This window comes from Antechinus flavipes, chromosome 1, assembly GCF_016432865.1.
Source record: "Antechinus flavipes isolate AdamAnt ecotype Samford, QLD, Australia chromosome 1, AdamAnt_v2, whole genome shotgun sequence".
NCBI classification, from domain to species: Eukaryota; Metazoa; Chordata; class Mammalia; order Dasyuromorphia; family Dasyuridae; genus Antechinus; species Antechinus flavipes.
In genome coordinates, this window is record NC_067398.1 from 558,483,675 (window position 1) to 558,510,368 (window position 26,694).

The 26,694-nt window shown below is 32.3% G+C and overlaps 1 protein-coding gene across 2 annotated transcripts in view; it reads right to left on the reverse strand.

The window, feature by feature from the left end:
• The window catches only part of DSP (desmoplakin), a 47,919-nt gene that overhangs the window by 14,066 nt on the left and 7,159 nt on the right, over positions 1 to 26,694 (reverse strand). For both annotated transcript variants that reach the window (XM_051970722.1, XM_051970721.1), the window contains exons 2-15: positions 17,939 to 18,044; positions 15,381 to 15,529; positions 13,856 to 14,030; positions 9,397 to 9,525; positions 8,508 to 8,558; positions 7,291 to 7,452; positions 6,257 to 6,361; positions 5,782 to 5,877; positions 5,008 to 5,133; positions 4,343 to 4,495; positions 3,051 to 3,205; positions 1,430 to 1,556; positions 972 to 1,173; positions 340 to 560 (exon numbers count right to left, since the gene is read on the reverse strand). In XM_051970722.1, the coding sequence (XP_051826682.1) occupies positions 340 to 560; positions 972 to 1,173; positions 1,430 to 1,556; positions 3,051 to 3,205; positions 4,343 to 4,495; positions 5,008 to 5,133; positions 5,782 to 5,877; positions 6,257 to 6,361; positions 7,291 to 7,452; positions 8,508 to 8,558; positions 9,397 to 9,525; positions 13,856 to 14,030; positions 15,381 to 15,529; positions 17,939 to 18,044 (1,957 nt within the window). The remainder of the gene's footprint in view (positions 1 to 339; positions 561 to 971; positions 1,174 to 1,429; positions 1,557 to 3,050; positions 3,206 to 4,342; positions 4,496 to 5,007; positions 5,134 to 5,781; positions 5,878 to 6,256; positions 6,362 to 7,290; positions 7,453 to 8,507; positions 8,559 to 9,396; positions 9,526 to 13,855; positions 14,031 to 15,380; positions 15,530 to 17,938; positions 18,045 to 26,694) is intronic.

Here is a 26,694-nt window from a genome sequence, read left to right on the forward strand (position 1 = left end):
GTAATAGTAGAAATAAATAAACATTAATTTTGAATAGCACTATACTCCACCATTTTATTATATATACTATGTTTCCCATACTAATTGTTTTCTGCAAAGGGCAACTTTGGAAAAAGAAACTTTTATAAAAGATTTTATCATAGCATTTTCCTTTCCTCTCAGCACTTTGGGTGAAGTACAAACTACCTTTCACATAAAACTAGAATGATATAAAAATGAGTTTTTAAAATTCACACTAAAATCACCTAGACATGACCTGGTCCTTGAATAAGCTGAAGTACAACTTGAATTTACTAGGAAGTTTAAGAAAATGCTTAACATAATTTAACAAATACATACCTTTAGTTCATTTATTTTCACTGTGATATGGTGAGAAGAACCTTGGTCAGCCTGAAGAATATTTTTAAGAGTCATTCTATTCTCACAATGCTCCATCTGCCGACGAACCTTCTGCAGTTCCAGCAGTATCCATGTTTCTTGCTTGTCATTTTCTCTGTTGACTTCAATGACCTGATTTTGGTTTGGATCTTTGCCAAGATGAGTGATTTCAGTTGTAGTGACTTAAAAGAAAAAAAAAAAAAACATGGAATTTAAAATGTCAAAGGTTTGTAAGATTGAAAAAGTAATAAAATTAATCAAAGAATGTATATTCTTATCTTCATCATGGGACTTATCACTTGAACCCCTTTAACAAAGGGAAATGAAAAACTTTTGTTTTTGTCATAGAAATAAATGAAAAGCAAAAATCTATAAGCCACAGAAGTAGCTGGATTTTACTTTTTGCTCACTGAAAAATCCGCTGTTCTTTGCAAATTAAATAAGCCTGATTTTGCAAATATTTACAAAAACTTCTTTCAAAGAAATTTTTTATATCCCCTAATGCCTGCAAGAGTCCAAATGGCTAAGTTATACAAAATATTTCATTTCTAAACAGCCTATCTATTTAATCCATGGAGAGAGAAAATGCAAACCTGTCTGATGCTGGTGGTGACCTGGGAGCTGTATAACCAAGGTCTGATAATGTTTCTGAGCATCAGTAAACTGAGACTGTATTTTCCGTTTGTCATCATCTCCAAACATCTCTGAGCCTTGGCTATTCCTGATGAATTCTTGGTAATGTAACTCAAGATCAGATATTGTCTTCATGTAATCTTCCTGGCGCATTGTTTTCAGCTGAAAATAAAACAGGAAGAAATTGTTAAACAAGCAATCAAGAATATGGTTATGTTACCTGTTTTATATGCTCAATCTAACTGAAAGAGATCCCTGGTGATTTAGAGATTATTCAGTGGATACAACTGATCTACCCTGGATCATCTCATAATAAGATCAATCAGCACTGACTTCAAAAGCCCTCCAATCAGCCTAATAAAACGGGTAATGTATTAAGAGGGTTGGAGTCCCATTCCAAGTTCTCAAAGGTACATACCTTAGCAATGGTCATTGCCCTGATTTTCTCAATATCAATCATACAGTAATGCCATGATACCAGACTCTTCATGTTAATATACAACTGATTCCACAAAGCCAAAATGGCTTCATAATACTGTTCAATCCTAGAAGAATGAAAAGGAAAGAGATTTAAAGTTAAATGAAGAAATACTATACAATTGACCATGTAGTAAGATTCAAATCAAAATAATAGTAGAAAGGGGGAATATAAGTATACTTTTCAAAATCTGTATCTTATTCAATATAGGGAAAGTGACAATATTTAAGTCACTTTTAAACCTTGGATATGGCCATTAAAATTCCCAAATTATCCATACTAATGAAGATGAGCCATTGCATGGATAACCCAAAAACACTTTACTTTGAAATATATATATAGCTGTATTTGTATATGATTTTCCTAATTGGCAATGGAAAAAGATGATCTTGAAATATCCTGAATACTAGAGAAAAGCCAACTGTAGATTAAAATTTTACCAAGAATAGTTCATAAATTCAATGCTACAAACAATATCTATTAAATAAATTCTGTACAAGGTATTTTATTAGCCATCATGGAGAACACAAATAAATATATAGTGCTGTATAAGCATTATCTTATTGAATCAAAGTGAATAATGCACACATACTCTCATTCCTCTCCAAAATACACTCTGGACCTTCTCTACCATGTTTATTCCAGTCCTTGAATTCACACATTGGAAGAATGTCTTTTCCTGATTGATGGCTTCTTCCAGAATCACCATTTAAAGAGAGGAACCAAAACAGGCATGTTTCATTCCTCTCCAGGCTATACTCCAGAACTTTTTCTACCTCTACCGTCACTTTTCCCACCATGTCCCCTCATTCTTCTCCCCTCCCTTTTTATCTTCTTTTTAAGTGTTGTCTTTCCCTGTAAACATATAGGCTCCATAATGGCAGGAATTATCTTTCCTTCTATTTCCATTTGTAATCTTAACACAGAGCCTGGCACATAGTTAAGTGCCTAATAAATATTTGGTGATTGACTAATAAGCTGATATTTCACTTGCATTTGTTGCTAAATACAAAATTATTCATATGCTAGGAACATTCATAGATAATTTCTTCAATAATAGTTTTAAAATATTAAAATAATTTTTAAAGAAAGAAAAAATATTGATAGAGTAAATGACAAATGTTATTGACTCCTCTTTTCAATCACAGCTGGATTTTTTTCTTTAGTAAGGTAATACCTTTTTTAAATCTTCTTCCAAAGCCCTGTAGTAGTAGGTATTATAAAATTTCATCATAAACTATATTGAGAGTAAAGGCAGGATTGTCTATGTACGTCTTTTTTTAGTTTAAAAACTAAAAAACAATTTTGTAAAAATGCCTTTGGGCCTGCTAAATGGCTCAGTGGATAGAACACTGATTCTGGAGTCAGAAGGACCTGAATTCAAATCCAGCCTGAGACAGTCTCAACACTTACTAGCTGTGTGATTCTGAGCAAGTAACATGAATTGCCTCACCAAAAAAAAAAGTTTTTGAATTTTGGGGTGTGTAGTCATTCTTCAGACATTCTCCCCAACTCCCAGCTAATAGGTGGGTCTAATATGTGAGACTCGCAGAAAACTTACTTGTAAGAAAGATCCACTGCCAGTGGATTTGGAGGAGGAATAATGAGACCAACAGAAGGGACCAGCATGTCTACACCTCCTGGGCCAGTCACATACCACTTGCTGCGTTCATTGTTGTCCTTTAAGATACATTCATCTCCTTTGTGTACTATTTTCTGTCACAAAAACACAAAAGTATTTTTGCTTCTATTCATAGAATAATAGGAAATCAGAATTGGATTTGAACTTATAGGTCATCTAGACCAATTGGGTCAAACTCAAGTAGAATCAGATCCTTGTGTACCACAAATTAACATTATCTATTTTTAATGGATTTTTATTTATTTTGTTAAATACTTCCAACTGCAATATAATTTGGTTCAGGCTGCACTCAGGAATGTTTCAGGCCACATGTATGACACCTCTGAGTAGGCCATAAATTCAAGTAATTTTTGTCTCATCTTGTCAACCCATGGGGAAGGGGAAGAAGTTAAGAGCACAAAATGTTTCAGATTATAATATGTGTTGTGTAAGTATGTACGAGACGGGGGAGAAAGATAGAATGGGCCTTCATCAGTCAAAGACATCATAATCATCTCCCACAAAACCCCAAATATATTCAGTTTCATGTCAGAGAACTAGAAATATTACTTTACCAAATGTGAGCACATATTAGGTCCCTAGTTTCTTAGAGATAATTGTCTCTACTTTGAAGCATATCAATTTCAAAATTCCTTCTAGCTCCTTAACCTGGACATTATATTTGTTAATTTCCAAGCTAGCAGTCAAAATAAATCTGGTTAATAGATCAGCACTAAATTTCATTATTTTATTGTACTGAATAAACATCACATTTTACAAAAACAAAAACCCACAACAAAACACTGAAAAGTATTATTTAGTTAATTAATGAAAACATGGAATTGCTTAATATTTGATATCCTTATGTTTGCTGAGTGGCCTTAAAATAAAAAATATGTAACTACTGCATAAAATTTGTGTTAAATTCTTTTTATTCAGTTTACTAGTCTACTTCCCTATTACTTCTCTCTTAAGGTAACATGGAAGAAAACATATATTTACACATACATTTAAAGCTAATGTTCCCTAAAGAAGTTCAATAATTATGTATATCCACAGGAAAAGTCAAACTACTGAGCTTTTTGCTAAATAGCTCTTCCAGATATAAAAGTGTTGAAACCATCTACTGTCAAGCTAATTGAAACATCAGTCAAATATTGATCTCTTATTTGTGAATAGCCTCTAGGGAAGAGAACTTTTTGAATCCTTAAAAATAACCAGTTAGTACTTACCTGGTCTTGTTTGTAGTCACACAGAGCCCTAAGGATAATGGGTTTGTTGCTCCTGTAGTCTGGGTTCCGAGGTTTCAACTGGACAATCTTCTTAGATTTGTTTACCAGGTTTTGTACCTGACGCTTATATTCAAGGATCTTCTCTCGTTCTTTCTGTAATTGTATTTTTAAATCACAGTTTTAAAAGTGATAGCCTAAGAATTTTCTAGTAAAATGTTTTAAGATACTTTAAAATAAAGTTATTAGAACTATATTCATATTCATTTGGAGGGAGAATGAGAGTCTTTCAAGATAAATCATTATATAAGCAACTTACCTGTGAATTAAAGGAATAAAAATGAACACCATAGTGTGGAAGGATTGCTTAAACTTCTAAATTCTTTTCCAAAGGATTTTTGAGACTAAAGAAATCACTGTTCTCTTTGTTTTCACTTTGGCAAGAAACTTGCAAAAGGTTCACATGACGTGATAACAACTGAACATGCAGAGAAATTCACATAACTTGATCTATGAAAGATCAAGAATCCATTTATACCTAGGGGTTTTATTTTATTTATATTGGATTCTTTACTAATAGACCAGTAATCGTGAGTGGTATGCTAAATGAACAGAAGTCCTACTGCATTACATTTTTTCTGTTACCAAAGATTTTATATTTAAGATACCTCAAGTTCTTTGATCTGTTCCAATAAGCGTTGCAAAGACATATTCTTATCACAGGTATACTTCTTCCTGATGGAATCCTGTAGGCCCTTCAAGTAGACTTCAGTTGACTGAGCTTCTTCAAAAAACTACCAAGGAGAATGATAATCACAGTTAAATTCTTTTTAAAGAACATGTCAATGAAAATGCAATGATTACTTTTTAATAAGTAGGATATAAGTAGTTGTATCAGCTAATGCCTCCATTTCATAATATGAGAAAAATAATTTTTTGTTGTTATTCAATTGTTTTTGGTAGTATGGCCAACTCTTTGCGACTCCATTTGGGGTTTTCTTGGTAAAGATACTGCAATGATATACCATCTCTTTTGCAGATGAGGAAACTGAGGCAAACAGAATCAAATTACTTATCCAGGGTCACATAGCTAATAAGTTTTGGAGGCTAAATTTGAACTCAGAATAATGAGTCTTCCTGACTCCAGGCCTGGCATTCAATCTATTGCACCATCTAGCTGCCCCACAGCTGAGTAATATAGTTAAATAAATACATTAACAAAAGCACAAATTTTTTCATGTTAAATTTTCTAATCTAATATCTCAGAATGCCTTCTTTGCCCCAAAATCATTTGGTGATAGAGAAATACATACAATCATGAACAAACAACGTATATATGTGTGCATTATGGGATGGTCTTTTTTGTTTTTGCTCTTTAAAAACAGATTCAAGAAAAGAATCCCTAAAATAAATAATTTATTACTATAGGAGTAAAACCTTACCTGAAAGTAGGCAGCATTTTCCTTGAGATGAACATCAATGCATTTGGTGATCTGAAGAATCCAGCTCCATTGTGTCTGCAGAGTATCCATGTATGCCTGCAAGAAAACAGGAATTGTTTAAAATGTCATTAAGCAGCTATTTCTATTTAACGCTGGCCAGAGGAATAAACCAGCATCTTCAGTTTGATTGGATACTTGGGAAGTTGTTCGTGATTTTAGTGCCAAATTAAATGAGCTTCTCCTAAAGCTAAAAAAAAGGACTGTTCAACAATCCAAAAGGTTTTAAAGTGAAGTTAGTTTTTATAACAAGACTTGATGCAGAAGTATAATATATTGGCATAGAATTGGAATTTATATTATGTTGAATAGAACTCTATGGTAGTGAAAAAGACTTCCACACATCCACCTTTCCCCATTGTGGGGCTTTTCAATTAGATCCCAACATTATGATATAAATGTCATATAAGAAGTCTACCTCAATTTTGTCTGAAGCAGGATGCTGGTTGAGAACAAGCTGGTCACTTTCTTGCTTCAGCTTATTGAGTTCTTTTTCCTTAAGTTCCAACTGGCTCATACGTATCTGGGAAGAAAAGATCAATTACAAACAATTTTTTAAAACAAGTCATTTATCAGCATTCCATTTCTTTCACTTTTTTTTTTTAATAATGGTAGAGACAACTAGATTTTCTTAGCAACTTAACAACTTCTGAGTTATCAATGAACTTTGAATAAGCTATTTCTAAATGTTAATAATAATAATAATATTTAGCCTACTTCCAGAGAAAGAACTAATTGAGTTCGAATGACTCAATTTTTGGTCTGTATTTCCTTTTGCAACATAACTAATATAGAATGTTTTATATGACTGAATATGTATAATCTATACAAAATTGCTTGCCTTCTCAAAAAGAGAAAAGGAGAAAGAGAGAATTTGGAACTCAATTTTTTTTTAGATGAATGTTAAAAAGTTTTGCTTCCATGTAATTAAAGGGGGAAAACTAAATGTAAAAAAAAAGTTTTAAACATCATAAGATTAAACAGAACTTTCTTTTATATATATATATATATATATATCATTTATACAGCACTTACTATGTGCTAGGCAAAGTGTTAAGTTCTTTCAACAAATATCTCATTTGATCCTCAACAATGCTGGGAGGTAAGTACTCTATGACAAACAGAGGTTAAATGAGTTATTAACATAGCTGTTAAATATCTGAGGCTAGATTTGAACTCATAACTTCTTGACTTCAAGTCCAGGACTCTCTTTCCCTGAACCACCCTGATGGCTCTTAAATTGACTGCTATGCTATTGACCACTACAAAAAGCCATGTCAAGTGAATAGCTTTTTGGTATCCATTGAACTGAAATATAAAGAGCTTAAACAGAGAGGAAAGGCATCTAATATTTATTGTTACCTATTATCATATTAGTTTCTAGGCTGAAATGCTGAGAAAATTTAGGCAGAGGTGGTAATGAGGAGGTAAAGAGGGAGGAAGTACACTTACCGAGAAAGCCTCCTGTTTCTGGGCAATATTTGTGTTTTTATCACTCCAATCATAGAGTAGCTCCTCTTCCTCACAGTCATTGATCCACATGATCTCACGGGAAGTGGCCTGGATGATGCTTTGGAGCTGGCGAAGGTGATCCATCCTCTCAAAGGATGCTTTCTGCAAGATTTCAAAACCCATCAATTTAATGATCAAATGCAGAATTATTAAGACTTTCACCTGATGCCCCTCTTGGGATCAAATACTCATTTAAAAATAACTGTGACCTCTCTCTTAGTCAAAAAAAAAAAAAAAAATGAATAGACTTCAGAACATGGCCTGCTCTGGCCATAAAATCACTTATGGTCATCTCCATAGCCTTTTTCATTGCTAAAAAAAGGATGTGTCGATGTCACAAAAATCATGTTTGCTAAGTATGAAAAATGATGAAGACTGCTGCCAATGAAGCAGCTGACTTTATGGTGTTCTTCAAAGTTTACAAAAACTTTATCTATATTTTCTCATTTGCTCATCATAGCTCTAAATTTTAATAATAACAGCTAGAATTTATAGAGGGGCTACTATGTGCTAAGTATTTTTTAATGAGTGTTATCTCAATGATTCAAATGTTCATGCCCTTTAAATTTCAGTACCCTGTGACCAAGACCTGGGACTTGTTATAGATCACATATCAAGTAAAGGATAAAGGTCAGATATGAACACAGGTTATTATGACTCCAAAATAAATATGCTATCCATTACATCATGCTAAACAGTATTATTGTTTTATTAAAAAAAAAAAAAGGACTCTGAGAATCAGTTATAAATACTTTCTTCCTTCCTGTGCATCCCCCCTTCACTGTTATGGAACATGTCACTCTCATGTAATGGTAGTAAAACAATACAAAGTTGGAAACTATTTTTAACTTTTTTATACAAAAGGATTAGAAATACAATGCAGGGGTTGAAAAACTTCATTAATTTTATATCATCTATTAGTGTTTAATACCATTTCAATAATCCCTATTATCACAAACTACTTATCAATTACCTAGTTACAAAGAGAACTGTGTGTGAACAATTTTTTTTCAAATTTAATTTCTGTAGTGGATCCTTCAATAAATACAAAATGATAATTTAATAGAATTTTAAAACATTTATGATTTTCCCTATAGCAATATCCTTTACTGCACATGAATATAATTTATATGAACTTGGAAAATATATGTGCTTACCACAAGGTTTTCATATTCTTCCTCCAGTTGATATATTGCAGATTTCTCACGCTTGAAGAAAATAAAAGCAGTTACTATTCAATGCTCTCTATGAATTAAACCTAATCCTGGCATTATTCCTGACCTCTTTCTCAGATCCTTTCCACTCAAGGTAGTATTTGTTCTAAGTATAAAAGAATCTTCCAACCATAGTTAAATTAATTGTACCCAGAAAATTTGCCTGAAATCATTCTCATTATCCTGGGTACAACAGGCACTTACAGATTAATTTTTTCCAGGGTGGAAAATATGAATAGAATTGTTTTCTCATAACCTCTTATTTTAAGAAAATAAGGAAAGAAGATAGAGAATAAAATAATAAACAGGAAAGTTAGAATTTTTTTTTTAAGCTGATCCTTTATTATTTCTTACTCAAGGATTTAAATGGTCAAATAGAATCAGATAAATATAATTTGCTTTAATTTCCTTTTATCTAATTAATCTCTCCTAGTTTTCAGTGCATAACAGAAAGGAGTTGGGAAAAGGGACGGTTCAGTATAAATACTACTAAGTAAATAATTCACCAAAGAAGCAGAAGCAATATATTATGCTCATTGTATGTATTTCATTTCCAAAGGTGTTTATTCATAAGACAGCGAGTTATTTGCCCAAACACAATAAAGGCAACCTCTGTTTGTGACATTTTCTAAAATTCCAATTTAAGTGCCATTTGTGTCATGTGATAATAGTTCCATTTTCTCATGTGTGAAATGAGATTTTATAAATATACCACCAATTTAGGACTGGTAATAATCATAAGCTGATATTATTTACAAGACTTCTTAGAGTTAAGAAAAATTACCTACCCTCCCAATAAACATATATTTTTTAAAAAGCATGTAAAAGGTACCAGATCAGCCTTAATTTTATCCAGCTGCCACCGATAGTCTCCAATGGCATTGTGGAGGACTCTGTGACTACTGATATGTTGCTCCACAGATGCTAAATCGACACCCCATTGCACTAAATCCATCTCCGCCTAGGAAAGAAAAGAAGAATATGTTTCATCATCTCAGTTCCTTAAATGAAAGACACATTTTCCCTACTATACAAAGTCTCAAAATACAAGGAGGGGCGTGTTATAGTAACAGGAAAAGGGGAATTACAAAAACTTTAAATAAAATGAGATACATCTTTTCTTCATTCTTGGAGATAAGATACTTTAGAGTGTAACATTATTTCTTTTTTTTTTTATTATTTCAAAGCATTTATTTTTATTTATTTATTTTAAATTGTAACTTTTTATTGACAGAACATATGCCTGGGTAATTTTTTTACAACATTATCCCTTGCACTCATTTCTGTTCTGACTTTTCCCTTCCCTCCCTCCACCCTCTCCCCTACATGGCAAGCAATCTTATACATGTTAAATAAATTATAGTATATCCTAGATACAATATATATGTGCAGAGCCGAATAGCTCTCTTATTGTATGGGAAGAATTGAATTCAGAAGGTAAAAATAACCTGGGAAGAAAAACAAAAATGTAAACAGTGTGTAACATTATTTCTAAATTAATATATTCAAATATTCCAAGAATTTCCCATAGCTACTGAGGAGCTCCCTAGGACTTAGGGCAAACTTGGCTTTAACCCCTAGGAATTGTGCAGAGAGATCATTCAAGAAACTGCCTCCAAGGAAGAAAACTTATAGGGTTTTTTGTTTGTTTTTTATTAACTGGTTCAGATATTACAGATATATAGTATTTTAGTTGGTTTTTTCAAACCCCTTCCCCTACCATATATGTAGATCTGTGTTTAGTCATTTTTTAATCATGTATGATTCTTCATGACTCATCTGGAGTTTTCTTAGCAAAGATAATAAAATGGTTTGCCATTTCCTTCTTCAGCTCATTTTACAGATGAGGAAAGTGAGGTAAACAGGGTTATGTGACTTGTCCACAATCACACAACTATCAAATATCTAAAGCCAAATTTAAATTCAGGAAGATGAGTCTTCCTGATTTCAGGTCCAGTACTCTATCCTAGCTGCCTGTGCATATAATGTATATTAGAAATCATGATATAAGATAACATTTTGAATTGAATATAATGTGTATATATACATGCACAAACATTTTTATGAACACAGAATGTGTGAACATGTCAAATTATATATATATATGTGTGTGTGTATAATCACACATATATACATTATTTGCAAACTGTCAAGTCACTATTACTCATTTCCTATGCAAACCTTTTCACAGCTGAGAGCTGTTTTCAGGACTTAGCAACAACAATTGCCATATTCACTTTGCTAAGCAACACCTGTGCTCAAATAGACCTGGCAAGTTTTCAAAAAGTGGAGCCATTTCACAAAGTCCTACATCTAAACATTACAAAGAACTTTGACCCTTTCTCAATTAGCTAGAATTTATAGTCTAATTATGCAATACACCAAAATGGTCAGGCAGTGGCAGCATTCCAACTTCAATTTTCAATAATTGCCAAACTAAGGGGATTTAAGCCAGCAACATGGAATCTAAGTTTTCCATCAGAGGAATTCCAAATAAGGAAAGACAAAACAAATAAAGCTTAGTATATGCTCTCCCAGGGACTGTGCTATTAGAGAAAGAAAGCTTTTAAACTGAGCACAACAACTTAGTCTCAAGGGACTGAAATGCAGAATTACAGAGCTGTGTGCTTAGGATGGGATAAGCAAGGAGATACAGACTAAGAGAGAATGTTAGGGCAAACCACCAAGTAAATGATAAGATAACTTTCCCTAGGAGAGGAGAACAGTCTGAATAGTTATTCTGGGACTGACAGGCTCATTAAATGTCTACTGATAACCCTTGTGACATTAGCCACTTTAAGAGAACAAACATTTGCTAATACAAGTTTCTCCAGATTTTAAAATAGTGGACTTTTGCTGCAAGGGTGTTTCTATAAACTTAAATTAGATAGCTTATAAAAGAGCTATTGCTAACTAAAAGCTAAAGAACTGGACCAAGCATGATTATAGAAAATCAAATTTTTGTAAGTTTTAAGCTCACTACAATCATAAAGCTGCCCATTATGGATTAAGAAAAATATAACTAACCTATTTGATAGGGACTGTGACCTAAAACTATAATCAAAACATTAAAATTGCTGCTGTCGTCTATAAATGACTCAACACATTACTTAAGGCTTCAAGCCCAGAGTCATAGCCATCATGAAGTCCTCCTTTATCACTATCTATTTATGACACTGATTAGTAACAAAACTCTTTTCTAGAAGTATACCAATTACATTTGCAATTGCTCAACCTTCCCTCCCTCCATTTGTGTGTCATTATCTATTTCTCCCTCCTCTGAATTCCTATAGTATTTGCTGCCCATAACAGTCATCTTGGATTATAACCAAGTTATTTAATTTTTCATATGTATATTTCTTCTTTTACTTCTTTGTAATCCCCACAATATGAAACACTGTGCCATGCATGTTGTAGATGCTAAGGAAAAAAAGTGTGTATTCAGTGGGAAAAGATTTGGCTAGATAAAAAGCTAAGAGAGTATCCCATAGAACATTTTTAAATAGTTGCAGTTTGTATTGTTTAATGATGTCTGATGCTTCGTAAGCCCCTCTCAGGTTTTCTTGGCAAAGAACTGAAAGATCTGCCGTTTCCTTCTCCAGCTAATTTTACAGATTAGGAAATTGTGACAAACAAGGTTAAGTGATTTACCCAATGTCACATAGCTAGTTAGTGACTGGGACCAAATCTGAGCTCATGAAAGTAAGTCTTCCTGACTCGGAGCCAGAATTCTATCCACTGTCCTAGTTGCAGGTTAACATTTGTTAAATTTGATATGTGACTGGAATAGACTGGTCCTGTGACTTCATTGATCTGGGTCATCTTAGTTGAGGTAATGCCCTCTACCTATGCAGGTCAACACCTTTTTTGAATTGTATTGTCTTAAAGAATTATATAAAGCACAGAGAGGCTAAGTGGCTTGCCTAGGGTCACACAGTTATTATGCAGAGTTGAACTCAGATCCTCCAGCTTTCTATTCCTTATACTATACTATTTCTTGTAAATCTGTCATACACTGATTAATAACAAAACTCTCTTCTAGTTGTAAGCCAATTACATTTGTAAATGCTCAATCTTCCTCCTCTCACCATCATTCTGAGTTATATGCCCATTTTTGAGAATTACAATTCATTAATACTAGATTTCCAAGAAAAAATTCCCAACAACTCCATTATGGCAACTGGCTCATGATAGTTATTAAAGCAAAGGAAATTCAAAACAACAAAATACGAATTAGGATCAAAAACTCATATTTTATAGAAACTTTTAAGTCTAGGGAAAGGGTCAGAATGTATTTTATTTTCATCATTTTGCTTTACTCCTACTCATATGACCCAATGACTGCATGAAATGACAATGTTATATCATAAATATAAGGTAATCAACCAACAAACTCAAACTGGAATATCTGGTTTTAATGCAGGCTGAGCTCATCCAGTTTGTTAATGTTCTAAACAATCCTTTGCAATTGTTTAAAAAGCAAAGCCAAACTTATCACAGAAATTAAGAAAGACAAACTTAAAAAAAAATAAATACCTTAAGATATCAGTGGACATATTTCTATGACTTTTTTTTTTGTCTCTTACAGGTGGTGGTAGTTAAATATGCATTAAGTATGATAATAAAATAATTAACATTATGTTAACAGACAATTATATACTAATTCTCCATATATATATATACACCATATACATAATAGCAATAATGTAGACTGATGCTAGGTATATTTAAGTAGCTAAGCTTTTAAAACAATTCCCCACCTTTACTCATAAGCTATAAAATCTAGACTTAATAAAGAGCTTAACATTATATTGCAAAAGTTATCATTAATTTGCACAGATGGCATTGAGCCAATGGTAAATAAAAATAAATGGAAAGCAGGATTTAGAGATTAGATCAGAGAAGATTTTTAACTTTACTCTTCTTCAACATCAATAGCCAAACAAGATCATTTCTACAGGACTGTCCAAGACTGAGACTTTGTATATACAAAAACCTCCTATGATTTAATCTAACATTTCTGATGTATGTTTAAACAAGGGGGTGGGAGGAAAAGACACAGATCTATATTCTTCTTAAAGGAAGTGAGTTAAATTCATTTTTAAATGGCATATAAGAGGAAGAACAGTACAAGAGATAAACATCAAAAATCCCTGTTTCAGTGTATAATCTTGACTGTATTATATGATTTCAGTATTCACTGCAATGTATGCATGAAACTATTCAATCTCACATCCAAAGTCCCTACTTTGTAAACTTATATTTGTTTCCTTTAGGAAAAAACCGCTTACCCTTTGTTGTCTCATCCATCCCAAACAATCACTGGTGAGGCGCTTGGTAAATTCATCCCATCCGGAGCCACTCTGACAAGTGTATCCTCCACCACCTCTGGAACTGGCCTTTCTTACTCGAGGAGCACTGATAGCTTTATAAAGAGCACGCATTTGCTCCTGAAGCTGAAGTAATCTAAAAGGAAAAGAAAATATTTATGGAAGGTCAGGAAGATGTCCCAGAGGCTTCTTTGACTCTGAAAAGTTGGGAAAGCACAAATTAGCAATGCATAATCTATTTACCCACATCAAGAACACCTGAACTTAACCTTGATCAAACAAAGCAAAACTAACCCTCAAGATAATTATTAAAGCATGAAACAACATCATGGATTGGCCAAACTAGTAAAACTTTTCTCTCTTCAATATCAATTCATTCTTTGGTCACTTTTTTCATGAAACACAAAGTATCTATAAATCGATAAATTACCAAGATGATTTTTTCAAATAGAAGAGTCTCATTTTGTAAACTTCATTTTCAAGAAGTCAAGAGCAAAGAATGAAAAACAAAGTACATGCCTATAAACTGGGGAATGTAAAAAAAAAATTTTACATATAAATTATAGTAAGTGAATGTAATGAGATGTAACTGTGCTGTAAGAAAAGATAAATGAGGAATACAAAGAAGCATAAGAAGGTTTATATAAACTAATATAAAGAAAGCAGAGCCAGGAAAATGGCATACACAATTACAACAATGTAAATGGAGGAAGGAAAAATGAAACTGAATGCCATTTAACCAATGCTCAAACGTGAGCACTTCCATCCCTTCACTGAAGAGTAAAAGGACTACAAATATGAAACACTGTAGGCTCTGATAATGTAAAGAAGAGTTTTTTAGAACTGATTTTTTTTCCTTTTCTCTTTTTAAAAATCCTTTGCTGTGTAGGTAGCAGAAAGGAGAGGGATATATTTGAAAATGGTGATATATAAAAACAAATATACCAATAAAGATTTTTTTTTAAATAAGAAACCAAGTACCGAGTCAGCACCATCCTCTATCTTCTGAATAAAAGTTTATATGCACTCTTATTTAAAAATTAACCAAAAAAAAAAAAAGTTAGCAAATGTTACTTTTTAAATCTAAAAACCAGATTTTACCATTGGCACCTGAATCAATATCAAGTGTTTATCCCTTTTAGAGAAGTCATTTTCATGTCATTTTCATTTCACTGTAGAGTTGCTTTACAACTCCACCCAAAATTCTATGTCTATCTTAGAGACATTTCAGATGATGATAAAGATATCCAAAGCAGACTGGATTACACATTATACATTATTACTTTACACAAATACTTTACACATTATACAAATTACTTCTTTTAGCCAGAATAGTTGTGTACAGTAGATTTTAGCTTCCTTTAAAGAAGCTAATTGAAAACATATGCAATGGGAAGATTAACAATATAAATGAATTTGCTAGAAATTTTTTCTTTAATAATAAAGGGATTTAGGCCTTCTTATGAATGCTCAACATTTGCAATACCTTTTCTGATAGGCATCACAGGGTTGCCCCATTTGCCGCATCTCTCTGATTAGGCTGTCAGTGATTTCCATTTGGTCATTGGCCTGAGCAAAACATTCATCCAGTTCTCTACTCCGACCCAGCTGTATACCATCTCCATATTTCAGCTCCTGAGAAAAAGGATATACATAATTGATACAAAACTTCCTAAAAGGAAACTTTATGTATGCTAATTCAAGCAGATAGCACTACTTTATTTCTTTTTTATGTGTATTGTCAAATGCCATACATTTTCCCTAGCTAACTGCACTAAATTCTTAAAAGAAAATAATCTTAGTAATTTGATAGGTGGGAGGGGTAAGGGGAAGAAACCCAATTTTATACTATACAAACTTATGAGCCAGCTACTTTTAGATAGTTAATTGAAGTTTCACTAGTCTTTCAAAAGCTACTTATGATTTATGTTTCTCCTGTATGTCAAGAAGCTATCTGTCATTCGTCAGCATCTCCTATTGATTGAGATGGTGCAGTGGGATAGCCTACCAGGATAAGATACCAGAGATAGGTGGTGCAGTGGATAGAGTACCAGGCCTGAAATCACAAAAATTTATCTGATAAACCTTAAGCTGAAGGGAAGAAAAATTAAGCTCAAAAAGGTGGATTACTTGTTCAAGGTCATATACCTAGTTAGTGGTTACATAAGCATTTGAACCCAGAGTCATGTATCTCAAATCCTAAATTCTTTCTATTGCATTGATAATTGGCATTACTGACAGACTCTTTAGCAGACAAAATCATGCCATTTCTCTTTTTATTTTTCAAATGCCAATAAATTACATTTAGTGATACCAACTCCAGTGTGCTTGCTTTACTGTTTATGTAACACAAAACCAATATATAAATCAAATGGGGATTATTAAACAGATTAGCACATTTTTATTTTGATATTTCTAATCGTTTGTTCTTTTTAATGACTCCTCCCATCAAGAAGTCATGCAGCACTTTAATCATACCCACAAGTTTTCCTTAAAAAAAGAAAGTATGCAATGGTGTCACCTATACCAGCTATTTTATTCCTTAAACAGAAAGTTTTCTCTGTCCTTAGTCAAAAGCGCAGACAGATATGCCATTTCAGTGCCATGAATAATCTTATTTTGGAATTATTTTCCTTATTGTTTTAATTCATATGTTTTGGACACATGCCAATGATAGATCTGGGGAGAGAAGGAAAATTAAATTCTTAAAGTCCATAAATGGAAAAGAGAATAGCCACAAAGAACATATGATTGATTTCCCCTAAAGACTAAATAAATATCACTGGTGGCATCCAAGGATATTTAAGTTTGATTGCACACCATTTTTTTTTTTTTTTTACTATTAAAGAAAGATGAGCTTATGTCTACATGTAGCTGGAAACATAGAAAGAGTACAATTCAGATTCTGAATTCTTCTCTTTTTTGCTTTGTTTGAGTGAAATCCTAATTTTATATCTTTATCCCAAACTTAAACTTTAAATATATTAGCAACTACAGCTACTTATGATTCCTCCAATAAGATTTATATTTTTTTTAAAACACAAATGACATGATGGAAGTTATATATTTGGTCCACACATAAGTAATACAACAATAATACTCAAGGTGGTTGTGAAGAGTTTTCAAAGGTATGCTGTGTGTTTATTACTAAACCATCCCAAGGACATTTCCTCATTCTGAAGGATAACATTCAGGGGACAAACTTTGATGTCATAGTATTATATTTCACACTATCACACCAGAGGCATTAATCAAAAGACAAATCAAAACAAACAATGGAATTAATTTGCTGTATATCAAAGAGAACCCAAATATTTTTATGAACAAAACTAAAGCTGAAATAATAAAAATTAAATGTTTTGTGAATTACTTTTTCTGAATTCCTTCTGAATTCAGAGACATTGCCTGGTTCTGAATAATAGGATAAAAATGAAAAAAAAAATTTAGGATAGATGCTAAAATGTCTTTTTAAAAAGACAGGATATTTCAGAATTTGTTAAGCACAATTTTGTGTAAATGGTTTTTGTTTATATAAAAAAAGATTCTGTTTATCAGCCTATTGTTGCTTCCTTTTTATTCTGTGATTTTATATGACAAATGAATGTACTCTCTTTCCTCTATGATTTTCAGAGACCTATTTCCACTGAGGCGAATATATTAATGGGAAATAATGGAAGTATGAATAATTTTCAAATAAATAAGTGAAACTAATGAACCAGAATATCAAAATATTCCCTAAACTAAGTAAATATTTAATTTAAAGTCCTTTCCAGCTCTAAAATTCTGTGAACTGAGACAGATCTAATATTTGTTAGACAATATATTAGACTTTGCCATATTTAGTTTAATGAGATAATACAAAAACTTAAATAAGAAGATACAAATTCTACTTCAGTCTGTTCATAAAAGGTTAGTTTTCCTTTATGAGATCACCTGAAAGAAGTTTGCTGAAAAAGAAAACTCTTAACAGAGTTAGGTAGTGTCTAATGAGTCACAGTAATAAAAGTTCCTCTGAGAACTTTGGTAAAGATAAAGAAAACTCACAGGTTGAACGATGAGCTCAGCCCTCATCAAGTTGTCAGCACAGTTCTGCAGAAGCTCTTGGATTGTGTTCTGGTTCTGGTGCCTGCAAATTGTGCCACCAGTTTGACTGGTGGAGCAAATTTTTTTAAAAAGGAGAGAAAGGAATGATTGCATTAAAGAAAAATTGCAACAAAATTATTATAAATTATATAACACACATTCCCACATAATATAGCACTTCTTGACATTAGATATCCACTTTTTCCTGTAGTGAATTATAATGCTGAATCCACAACATCATATATCCTGCTATAGGAACAGATTAAGCAATGATAAATCAGCTTGACAACTTTAGAGACAAGGAGAATTGAAGAAAAATCTGGCTGATGAGTGTTTTCACTCAACAATGGCAAAAGTAAAAATGATAGTTAAAAAAAAAATTAATTGGGAAGGGCATAAGGAAAAGTACTGGAAATTTGTTCTTAATGTAGAAAAAGTTATAAAATATTCTTCCAAACTTAACACAGGATAAATATCTTTCTTTAAAGGAATGCCCTTAAGGGAACACCCAAATGAATACACCTGTACTTCTAATTTGGCACTCTCTGGGACCAAATACATTATAATTTAGTAATAATGCTACAAACTACAGCTTTTAGTAAAATGTACCACTATGCACAAGAGTCTTCTTTGTTCTCTCACATAACTAAAACTATAATGTAGAGTATTTACTTTTTTTAACATTTACTTTTAAAATAAAAACATCATGCTACAATTTAATGTAAGAATAATGCAAGGCATACTCAATAAAAGCTCAAGATAAATATAACAAACATCCCATATTATTAGTGATGCACATATTAAGAGTATATGAACAGTGGCAGCTATTTCTCTTCACCCTGCTTTATACTTGGCCTCTCCTCCATTCCCAATTTCAACCCTTTTAGAGAAATCACAAAGGGAATATAAAGACACAAGACAGATTTTTTTTTTTTATCATCAGTTTTTGTCCTTTCCCTGGAAGTCTGCCTCACCAACAGGCTAAGCCAACATACAAAATACTCTGAATTTGAAAATAGAAAGTCAAAGTCAGAAAAAGGTAGAATAGTAATGTGTACCTAATAGTTCTTCCTTTTTCTACTAAGTACAGGGCATTTCTTTTTATTTCAGAGATAGAGCTGAGCTAAATTTATTGCATTCCTAAAAAAAATAAAAAATAAATTATTGCCCTGGTGGAGTTCATTGTGAGAATGTGCTAATAGGAATTTGAGTAGTATGCAGAGAAGTAGATCAGAATTTTTTTTTCTATCCTTCCAGTTCAAACCTGTAGAGCATAAATATGAAATAAGAAGGGGAAATTTGAGTAATTCCCTGAATAAATCCTTATTATACTTTTAGGAGAGCAAGCAATAGAGAGAAAAAGGACAAAAGATGGAATCAAGTCTTTGTCTATTATCAAAAGTGAAGAAGTGGGATATTCCTTTGTTGAATATCTATCCCAAAACGGGGCCATCTCTGGTCACCCTATTTATTTATCTGGACCCATATGACTGGAGGAGAGAATGAAGCTGGTGACTTTACATAGCCCTGTTTCACTTAAATCCAATTCACTTACAAGTCATGATATCACCATTCTGAACAAAGGATAAAGAACAGCAACTAGAAACGAAAGTACTTCTAAAATGGTAAAACTAGACAAGCTCAAAATGAGCTTGTGATTATCTGTCCACCAACAAAAACAAACCAAAAAATTGCTATTAGTGAAATATCATGTAGGAGAATGTAGGGAAACTAACAGCTGAAATTTCAATATCACTTTAAATTTTTCAAAATAATTTATATACATTATCTCAGGTGAGCCTCCCGACAACCCTATGAGATAGGTATTACTAACCCTTTAATATCTGAAGCCCAGAAAGCAAAGGTAGCTTACCCATGTCAAATTGAAATCAAATGTGAACACAGGTTTTCCTAATTCTAAGTTCAGCATGCTTTTTTAGATCATACTTCTCCACAAACATTGAATAGATTGTTTAGCCTAGTTCCATTTTCTTAAGAAAACATAAGCTATTTTTAAAAACGTGAAATATAAAATTATTTCATTATAATACAGTGTTAACTAGTCCTAAAGATATGCAGCTAACTGCAATTTCTGATAAATTTGTGAAAAAAAAATTTTACAATCACAACAGTTATCCTGAGCACCCCTAAAAACCACCAAAAACAACAACAACAACAAATTGTTCCTTGTTATTCAACTGCAAATACATTCGTTCTATTTTCCTACTGGATTTTATATTATCCTTTTTTATCAAAACAGTCATTCTCCTGTATTCTTAGTTATATATACTGACTGGAAAAAAAATTTTTTTTATCACTTCTTAGAGCTAATAAATCTGCATTTGCTGTCTCAACTTGCACAAAATTCCAAATGATGTATGAATCATAATGCTTTATAATAAAACAGAACATTCTTGTAAAAATCTTTTTTAGTTCTTACAGAGATAAAGAATACTGTTGAAGCCTGTCTTAATGTAGAAAGAATCCAAAAGGATTTATGTAATTTCACCAGTCAAGGAATATTTGCTCAATTTCCTTAGTAGAATGGGAGTCTCTTGAATTCAAGAATTGTCTTGCTTTTTATATTTGAATCATTACTGATAAGTACAGTGTCTGATACAAAGTAGTTAATAAATGCTTGTTGATCAATTACTAACTAGGGAGGAATAATGAGACTTTCTAGAATTTTTATTTCTAAATTCTTTACTTTTTAATGAATTATAACAGAGTTGGTATTTCTAACCATATAATCAATCATGGTTGAAAGAGAGGCTAAGTGACTCATCCAAATAAGATAGCTTCAATCAATAAACATTTATGAGGCATCTCCTCTATCTTAGACTCTGACTAGTGACTAAGGATACAAAGGTCAAAAAAACTGAAAAGAAAAGAGACATCCCCTCCTCTCAAGGAACTTCCATCCAAAGTCTAAATCAAAATTCTGTTCCACGTGCTTCCATCAATCCTTCAACTCCAGACCACAGTTCTGTCCACCGTATCATGTTGAGAAATAAAACAGGGCTTTCATAGACTGGAAAAGTCAGGGTCTCTTAGTAGATCAAAAATACTTTATTACAGAGAAAATCTTCAAAGAAAAATATGAGAGGATTACCTCACCCAGGTGCAAATACTGGTAAAGCACCAGAATGAAAGAACTAAAAGTATTTGCAGTAGCATAGATAGGATAGTCGACACCATGAGCTAGCTTTTCATGTCATCTCCACCACTAACAATCTTGGAAATTTTTCAATCAACTTTATCCTGGGCCTCTGTTATCTTTTTTTCTTTTTTCAATTTTATTATGAAACAACAAACACCAAATAAAATGGGCATCTTCATTAACATAAACAGGAAAAAAAAGATTATACATGAAATTGCAGATTTGTATTATGCACAACTTGTTTTTCTTTTTAAGTATGTGATAAATTCAATTTGTAGCCTATCTTGTTTGTGCTTCTTTCTGGTCATTATAATTTTTTTTTAAAGATATCTCAATGACTTTCTTTTTTCTTTTGTTACCCTTTCCCTTTTTCTATCACAATCCCATGAGGGAAAAAAGGAAATGAAAAAACAAAAGAAACAGTTCTCTGTTTTCCCATTTGTAAAAAAAAGATTGAACAAAAGTGACCTTTAAAATCTCTTTATGTCCTAACATTCTCCGATTTGCTTTATCAAGAGAAAAATTCTCGAATTATGTAATTTCTATATACCTGATGAAAAGTCAAGTTGTTAGGTACATTAAGGACAGAAAAAACAGTAATCACAATATTACTGGTTGATGTATTCTTTCAGGTGACTATTTTAAGAATGTGAGGGGGTAGGTATAAGAAAGTCCTGTTTAACTTATTAGCATATTCTTATTTCAAACTTTTTTTTTTTACTTTGTTGCTGTGGACCAGCCCTCTTCATAAAGCTTGATATAAAAATTTTAAAAACAGGAAAACAAAAACAGTTCTATCAACCTGTAAACCTAAAGTTCCAAAATCTGACAATCCTTGAAGTGCTCAGAAAGAATTCTGAAAAGAATATCTCTAAATAGAATAATATATGTTGCTGTTGTTCAGTTGTGTCTGCCTCTTCATGACCTCTTAGAACACACTGTCCATGAGGATTTTTGAGAAAGATAATGGATTGATTTGTAATTTCCTTCTGCAGTGGATTAAGGCAGAGTTGTTATTTGCCCAGTGTCACAGCTAGTAAATATTTGTGGAATTCCTGACTCTAGGCCCAGTCCTTTATCCACTGAGCCACCTAGTTGTCTAATAATGACGTTTATGCACCAATAAAAAAAAATTAAATTATATATTTAGATAATACTCTTTTTTGCTAAAAAAAAAAAAAAAGGGGGGGGGGGGGGTCAGAAATCCAAGCTATGTGGAAATACATTGTTAGAACAATAAACCAAGCAAGAAGAGTGGGGGAAAAATTAGTGATCAAATAAAGGCAACTGATGTACAATGAATAAAATACTAATCCTGGGATCAATCTGAGTTCAAATTTGGGCTCAGATACTTACTAGCTATGTTATCCTGGGCAAGTCATTTCCCCTGTGTGCTTTCTATAAAATGGAGATGATAATAGCACCTACCTACCAGGCTATTATGAGGATCAAATGAGATAATCTTAGTAAAAAGTGCTCAGCCCAGTACCGTGTACATAATAGGCAGTATATAAATGTTTACTCCCTTCCCCTAAAAATAAATTGTATACCTACTATGTTCAAAATTATTCTGTGTATTTTTAGAATTGTTGTAATGCCTTCTATATTTTAAAAAAAATTGCCCATAGTAGCAAAAGATTTGCTTGTGACTCTATATTACCCTATTCCAGACACAATATGCTGCATCCCTAGCCCCCCATGAACTTATAAATTTGTATAACAACCATATTAGTATCCAATTATTCAGTTGAAAAAAAAGTTTCTAAAGCAGAAATTTTAGATGATATATGTATACAATATATTGACAACTATATTTCAAAATAATTTGTTTTCTTTGCAATCCTATATATTTTATTTTGTGCATTTTAATATTTAATTAATTTATTGTTTTTAATATTATTATCATAGGTTTCATGAGGCTGCCAAAGATCTCTAATATAAAACAGGTTAAAAACATCTCATTTAAATAATGAGTAACCCTAACCCCTCTTCAGCACATTTAACTGTTTGTGTTTTCTTCAGTTTGGTCACCCTATTAATTGTCTGGTTTAAGGGATTAGCGGTAGAAAGGGAAGGTAAGAAGAAGGAGAAAGTAACCTAAATTGTTATTAAACCTAAAGCTGAAGTATATGAGAGGACTTTGCTGAAAATGTAACGCTAAGTCCACCAAAAAATAGGATCATATTTACAAAAATTCCAGTTATATTCACATTTTTCAGGAATGGTTCTATTGCAAAAATGAAAAGGTAACTGCATTACTTATTTATCTTAAAGAATACCAACATTGGGCTGCATACCAAGAATGGCATAGAGAAAAGGGAACCCAAACCCAAGGTAAGAAAAGGAACCAGATATACAACTTGGAGCCTATTACATTAAATCAAGAATATGGAAGAGGGGTTTTGATAAAGGGCACCAAAAGCTTCAATCTTTGGAGAAAACAATCAACCTTTTATGCATTTACATACATACACACATGGCTTCTTAGAATCAAGAAGCCATGGAGCATTAGAATTTTTAGCATCCACATAAACTGATGCTACAGAGAATAGCATGATCTCTATGTTATAGTTAAGACACTTGTGTTTCAGACTCCAGGCTGTAATAAGTTATTAAATGACCATAAGCAAGTGATTTTACCTCTCTCAGCTCAAATCTCAACTGTAGAAAAAAGAGATTAGACTAAATGATGTTTAAAAATCCCTTCCCTGTCTTAAAAAGTCTTTATTCTTACTCTGTACAAAAAATGGCTACCACAAAAATCTACCCAATTGGAATTCACAATCTTAGGAGCTATGTCTAAAGTTTCTATGCTATTATTTTTGCATGGATGCAAAAAATTCTATTTGATGCCTTCTCCATGCCCAAAGCTTTCCAGAAACAAAACTACATAACACACAAATGCACTAATATCTTTTGAATTTTTTTCCTTTTCTTTATTATGTATGTAAATAAGCGTTAAAACTAAATTTTGTGCAATGATAAAATGAACTTGTGTGAAAGTTCCACAAAGGTAATAAAATAAAATCTTCAAGCTGTTCTATTGAAGAAACAAATCTAAAATCCATTATTGTTTTGTATTTTGAAACAGGAAGTTATACATTAGATTATAGGACCACAGTAAAACTGGAATTTTGACATAGATCCATCTGCAGAGACTTTTCCACTAAACCATACTGTTTCCTAACATCAAAAGAAAAATAATTCACTAATTTGAGTAGACAAAAAAAGTATGTTAATTACTTTTTTTAAAAATTACATTAAATAGTTATTCTAAAGAAAATAACTTTTCCCCCTTTGGAAAAAAAAAATGTTCTTTTAAAAATTCAATTCTATTTTATCCTCAGGCTTACAAAAATGAATGATTCACACTTCAAGCACCCTATATGTGTTTTAAAAAAAAAGTTCACTTCAAACTTGTTTAAACAAAGTTCCATGATTGTACTTTTTCCACTTACGAAAATGAGTAACATGAATATGGTTGTTCAGTACTTCAGAAGCACTGAGTCTATATTGCTTCAAAAGTTTGTACTTTTTTTACTTTATTCCCTTTAAATGCATCAATCTTATGTTTGAGAAAATAAAATTCACATATTGGTAACTACAATAGGCTGTAGTGGAAATAGTAGACTTCTGATTTGGAATCCAAAGCCCAGTATTTCTATAAGTATCTTAATTTCTCAGTTTCTTCATCTGTAAAGTGAGGAAGCTGAACTTGATAGTGTATATGGAAGATTCCTTACAGCTTTAAATCCTATTTTTAAATGAAACATTTATTTTATTTTTACTTTAGTGATAGCTGCATATTAAGTTAATTTTAAAATTAGTCCTATCTAAGTTGACAGAGCAATTAGGTAGCACAATGCATAGAGCCTTGGGTTGGAGTCAGAGAGACCTGAGTTCAAATTTAAGTTCTGCTACTTAATAATAGCTGTGTGACCTTGAATAAGTCATTTAATCTGTCTGGCTCAGTTTGAGATAATTGGGATAATAATAACACCTATCTCCTATGATTGTTGTGAGGATCAAACAGATAATATTTGTAAGGTGTTTGGCATGGATTATGGCTACCAAACACTAAAACCATGGTCCAAGCATGAGTTTGCTTTTTTATCAACACAGCCAGAACAAGTCTTAGAAAGCAACTTGGGGTATCAAACATCACTGTTTTAAAGAGGAACATACAGCATTTTAGATAGTAGTTAAACATAAAACTGGATCTTTCCTCTGTTGAGTGGATATTTCTGGTCTGTTCCAATTATTTCTATTTTATCTACATGTTTTATGCCTCAAATTATCATAAACCCCATAAATACAGATAATCTGGTCTCATATTTCTTTACATACTGAGTGCCTAGTACAGTACTCACAAGTTAGATACATTTGATAAATATTTATTGATATAATCACAATGTATAGCACATAAGGCACTATGATAACTTTCTTGAAAAATAGAACCAATAAAATACATTTGTTTAATTATAAAGCACAAAGCAATTTTCACAAGCACGTTCCTCATGATTCTCTTTCTAAAGTCCTACCATTTTAAAAAATTAAAAGTTCAAAAAATATACCCTTCCACTAAGAATAAATCCCCATTTGATGATGGCTTGGAACTTGATACTTTATCTTGGTTTAGGGGCAGCAGATAATTGAAGAAGAGGACTGATCACAATAATTAGCCCTACAAATATATGCTTACACTTGACATGTTTTTGACACTTTCATTTGCCTGGGTTTTGCTTTGTTTTGAGTTTCATCCTAATGTGTGATTTTAAGGCCATCCTAAATGAAAACATTAGGAAGGTTCCCCAGTAAGTAAACGCCTGTCATTTGGGAGTTTCAGGAGTTTTCTAAGAATACCTAGGAATGGGAACTAAGCCTGTGATATCAATGGCTCAAGTAATTTTCAAATGAGGAAACTCCCCATATCAATTTGAGCCATATCTTCTCAGCAATTTATAACCTTAGAGATCTGCCTACAAAACTAAAAAGTTAAGGTAACTTGCCCAGGGTCACATAGTCATTGTGTCAGATCTGAAACTTAATCCCAGATCTGCTTAGCTTTGAGACCTTTGCTAACTGGCTCTCAAGAATATTTACAAGCACCAAACTTACTCAGATAATGAAAGAGAGAAATTCTGTGTCTGGATTTAGATAAGGTTTCAAAAACAAGAAAAAAAAGAGTACTCTGAAAATTGAGTTTTCTTTATTTTTATCTATTATTATTTGCTAGAGCCTATCAACTTCAACACAAATGAAATAAGGGTTTCTATATCTGATCATTTCTTTTGTCACATGAACCTAAATTGCTTTCAAACATTTACATTTTTCACTAGTCCTTCCTATACAATTATACATAAGCTAATTTTTTCAGGTGCTATTCATTACTTGCTCCAATAAATATTTATTGAATATGTAAGACACTGTGCCAAGTAAATTATTAGGAATTATGTAGGACTTAAGAATTCTGATCAACACAATGATCAGTCATGATCTCAGAGGACCAATGATGAAGAATTCTACTCAATTCCTGACAGAGAGAGATGATAGACTA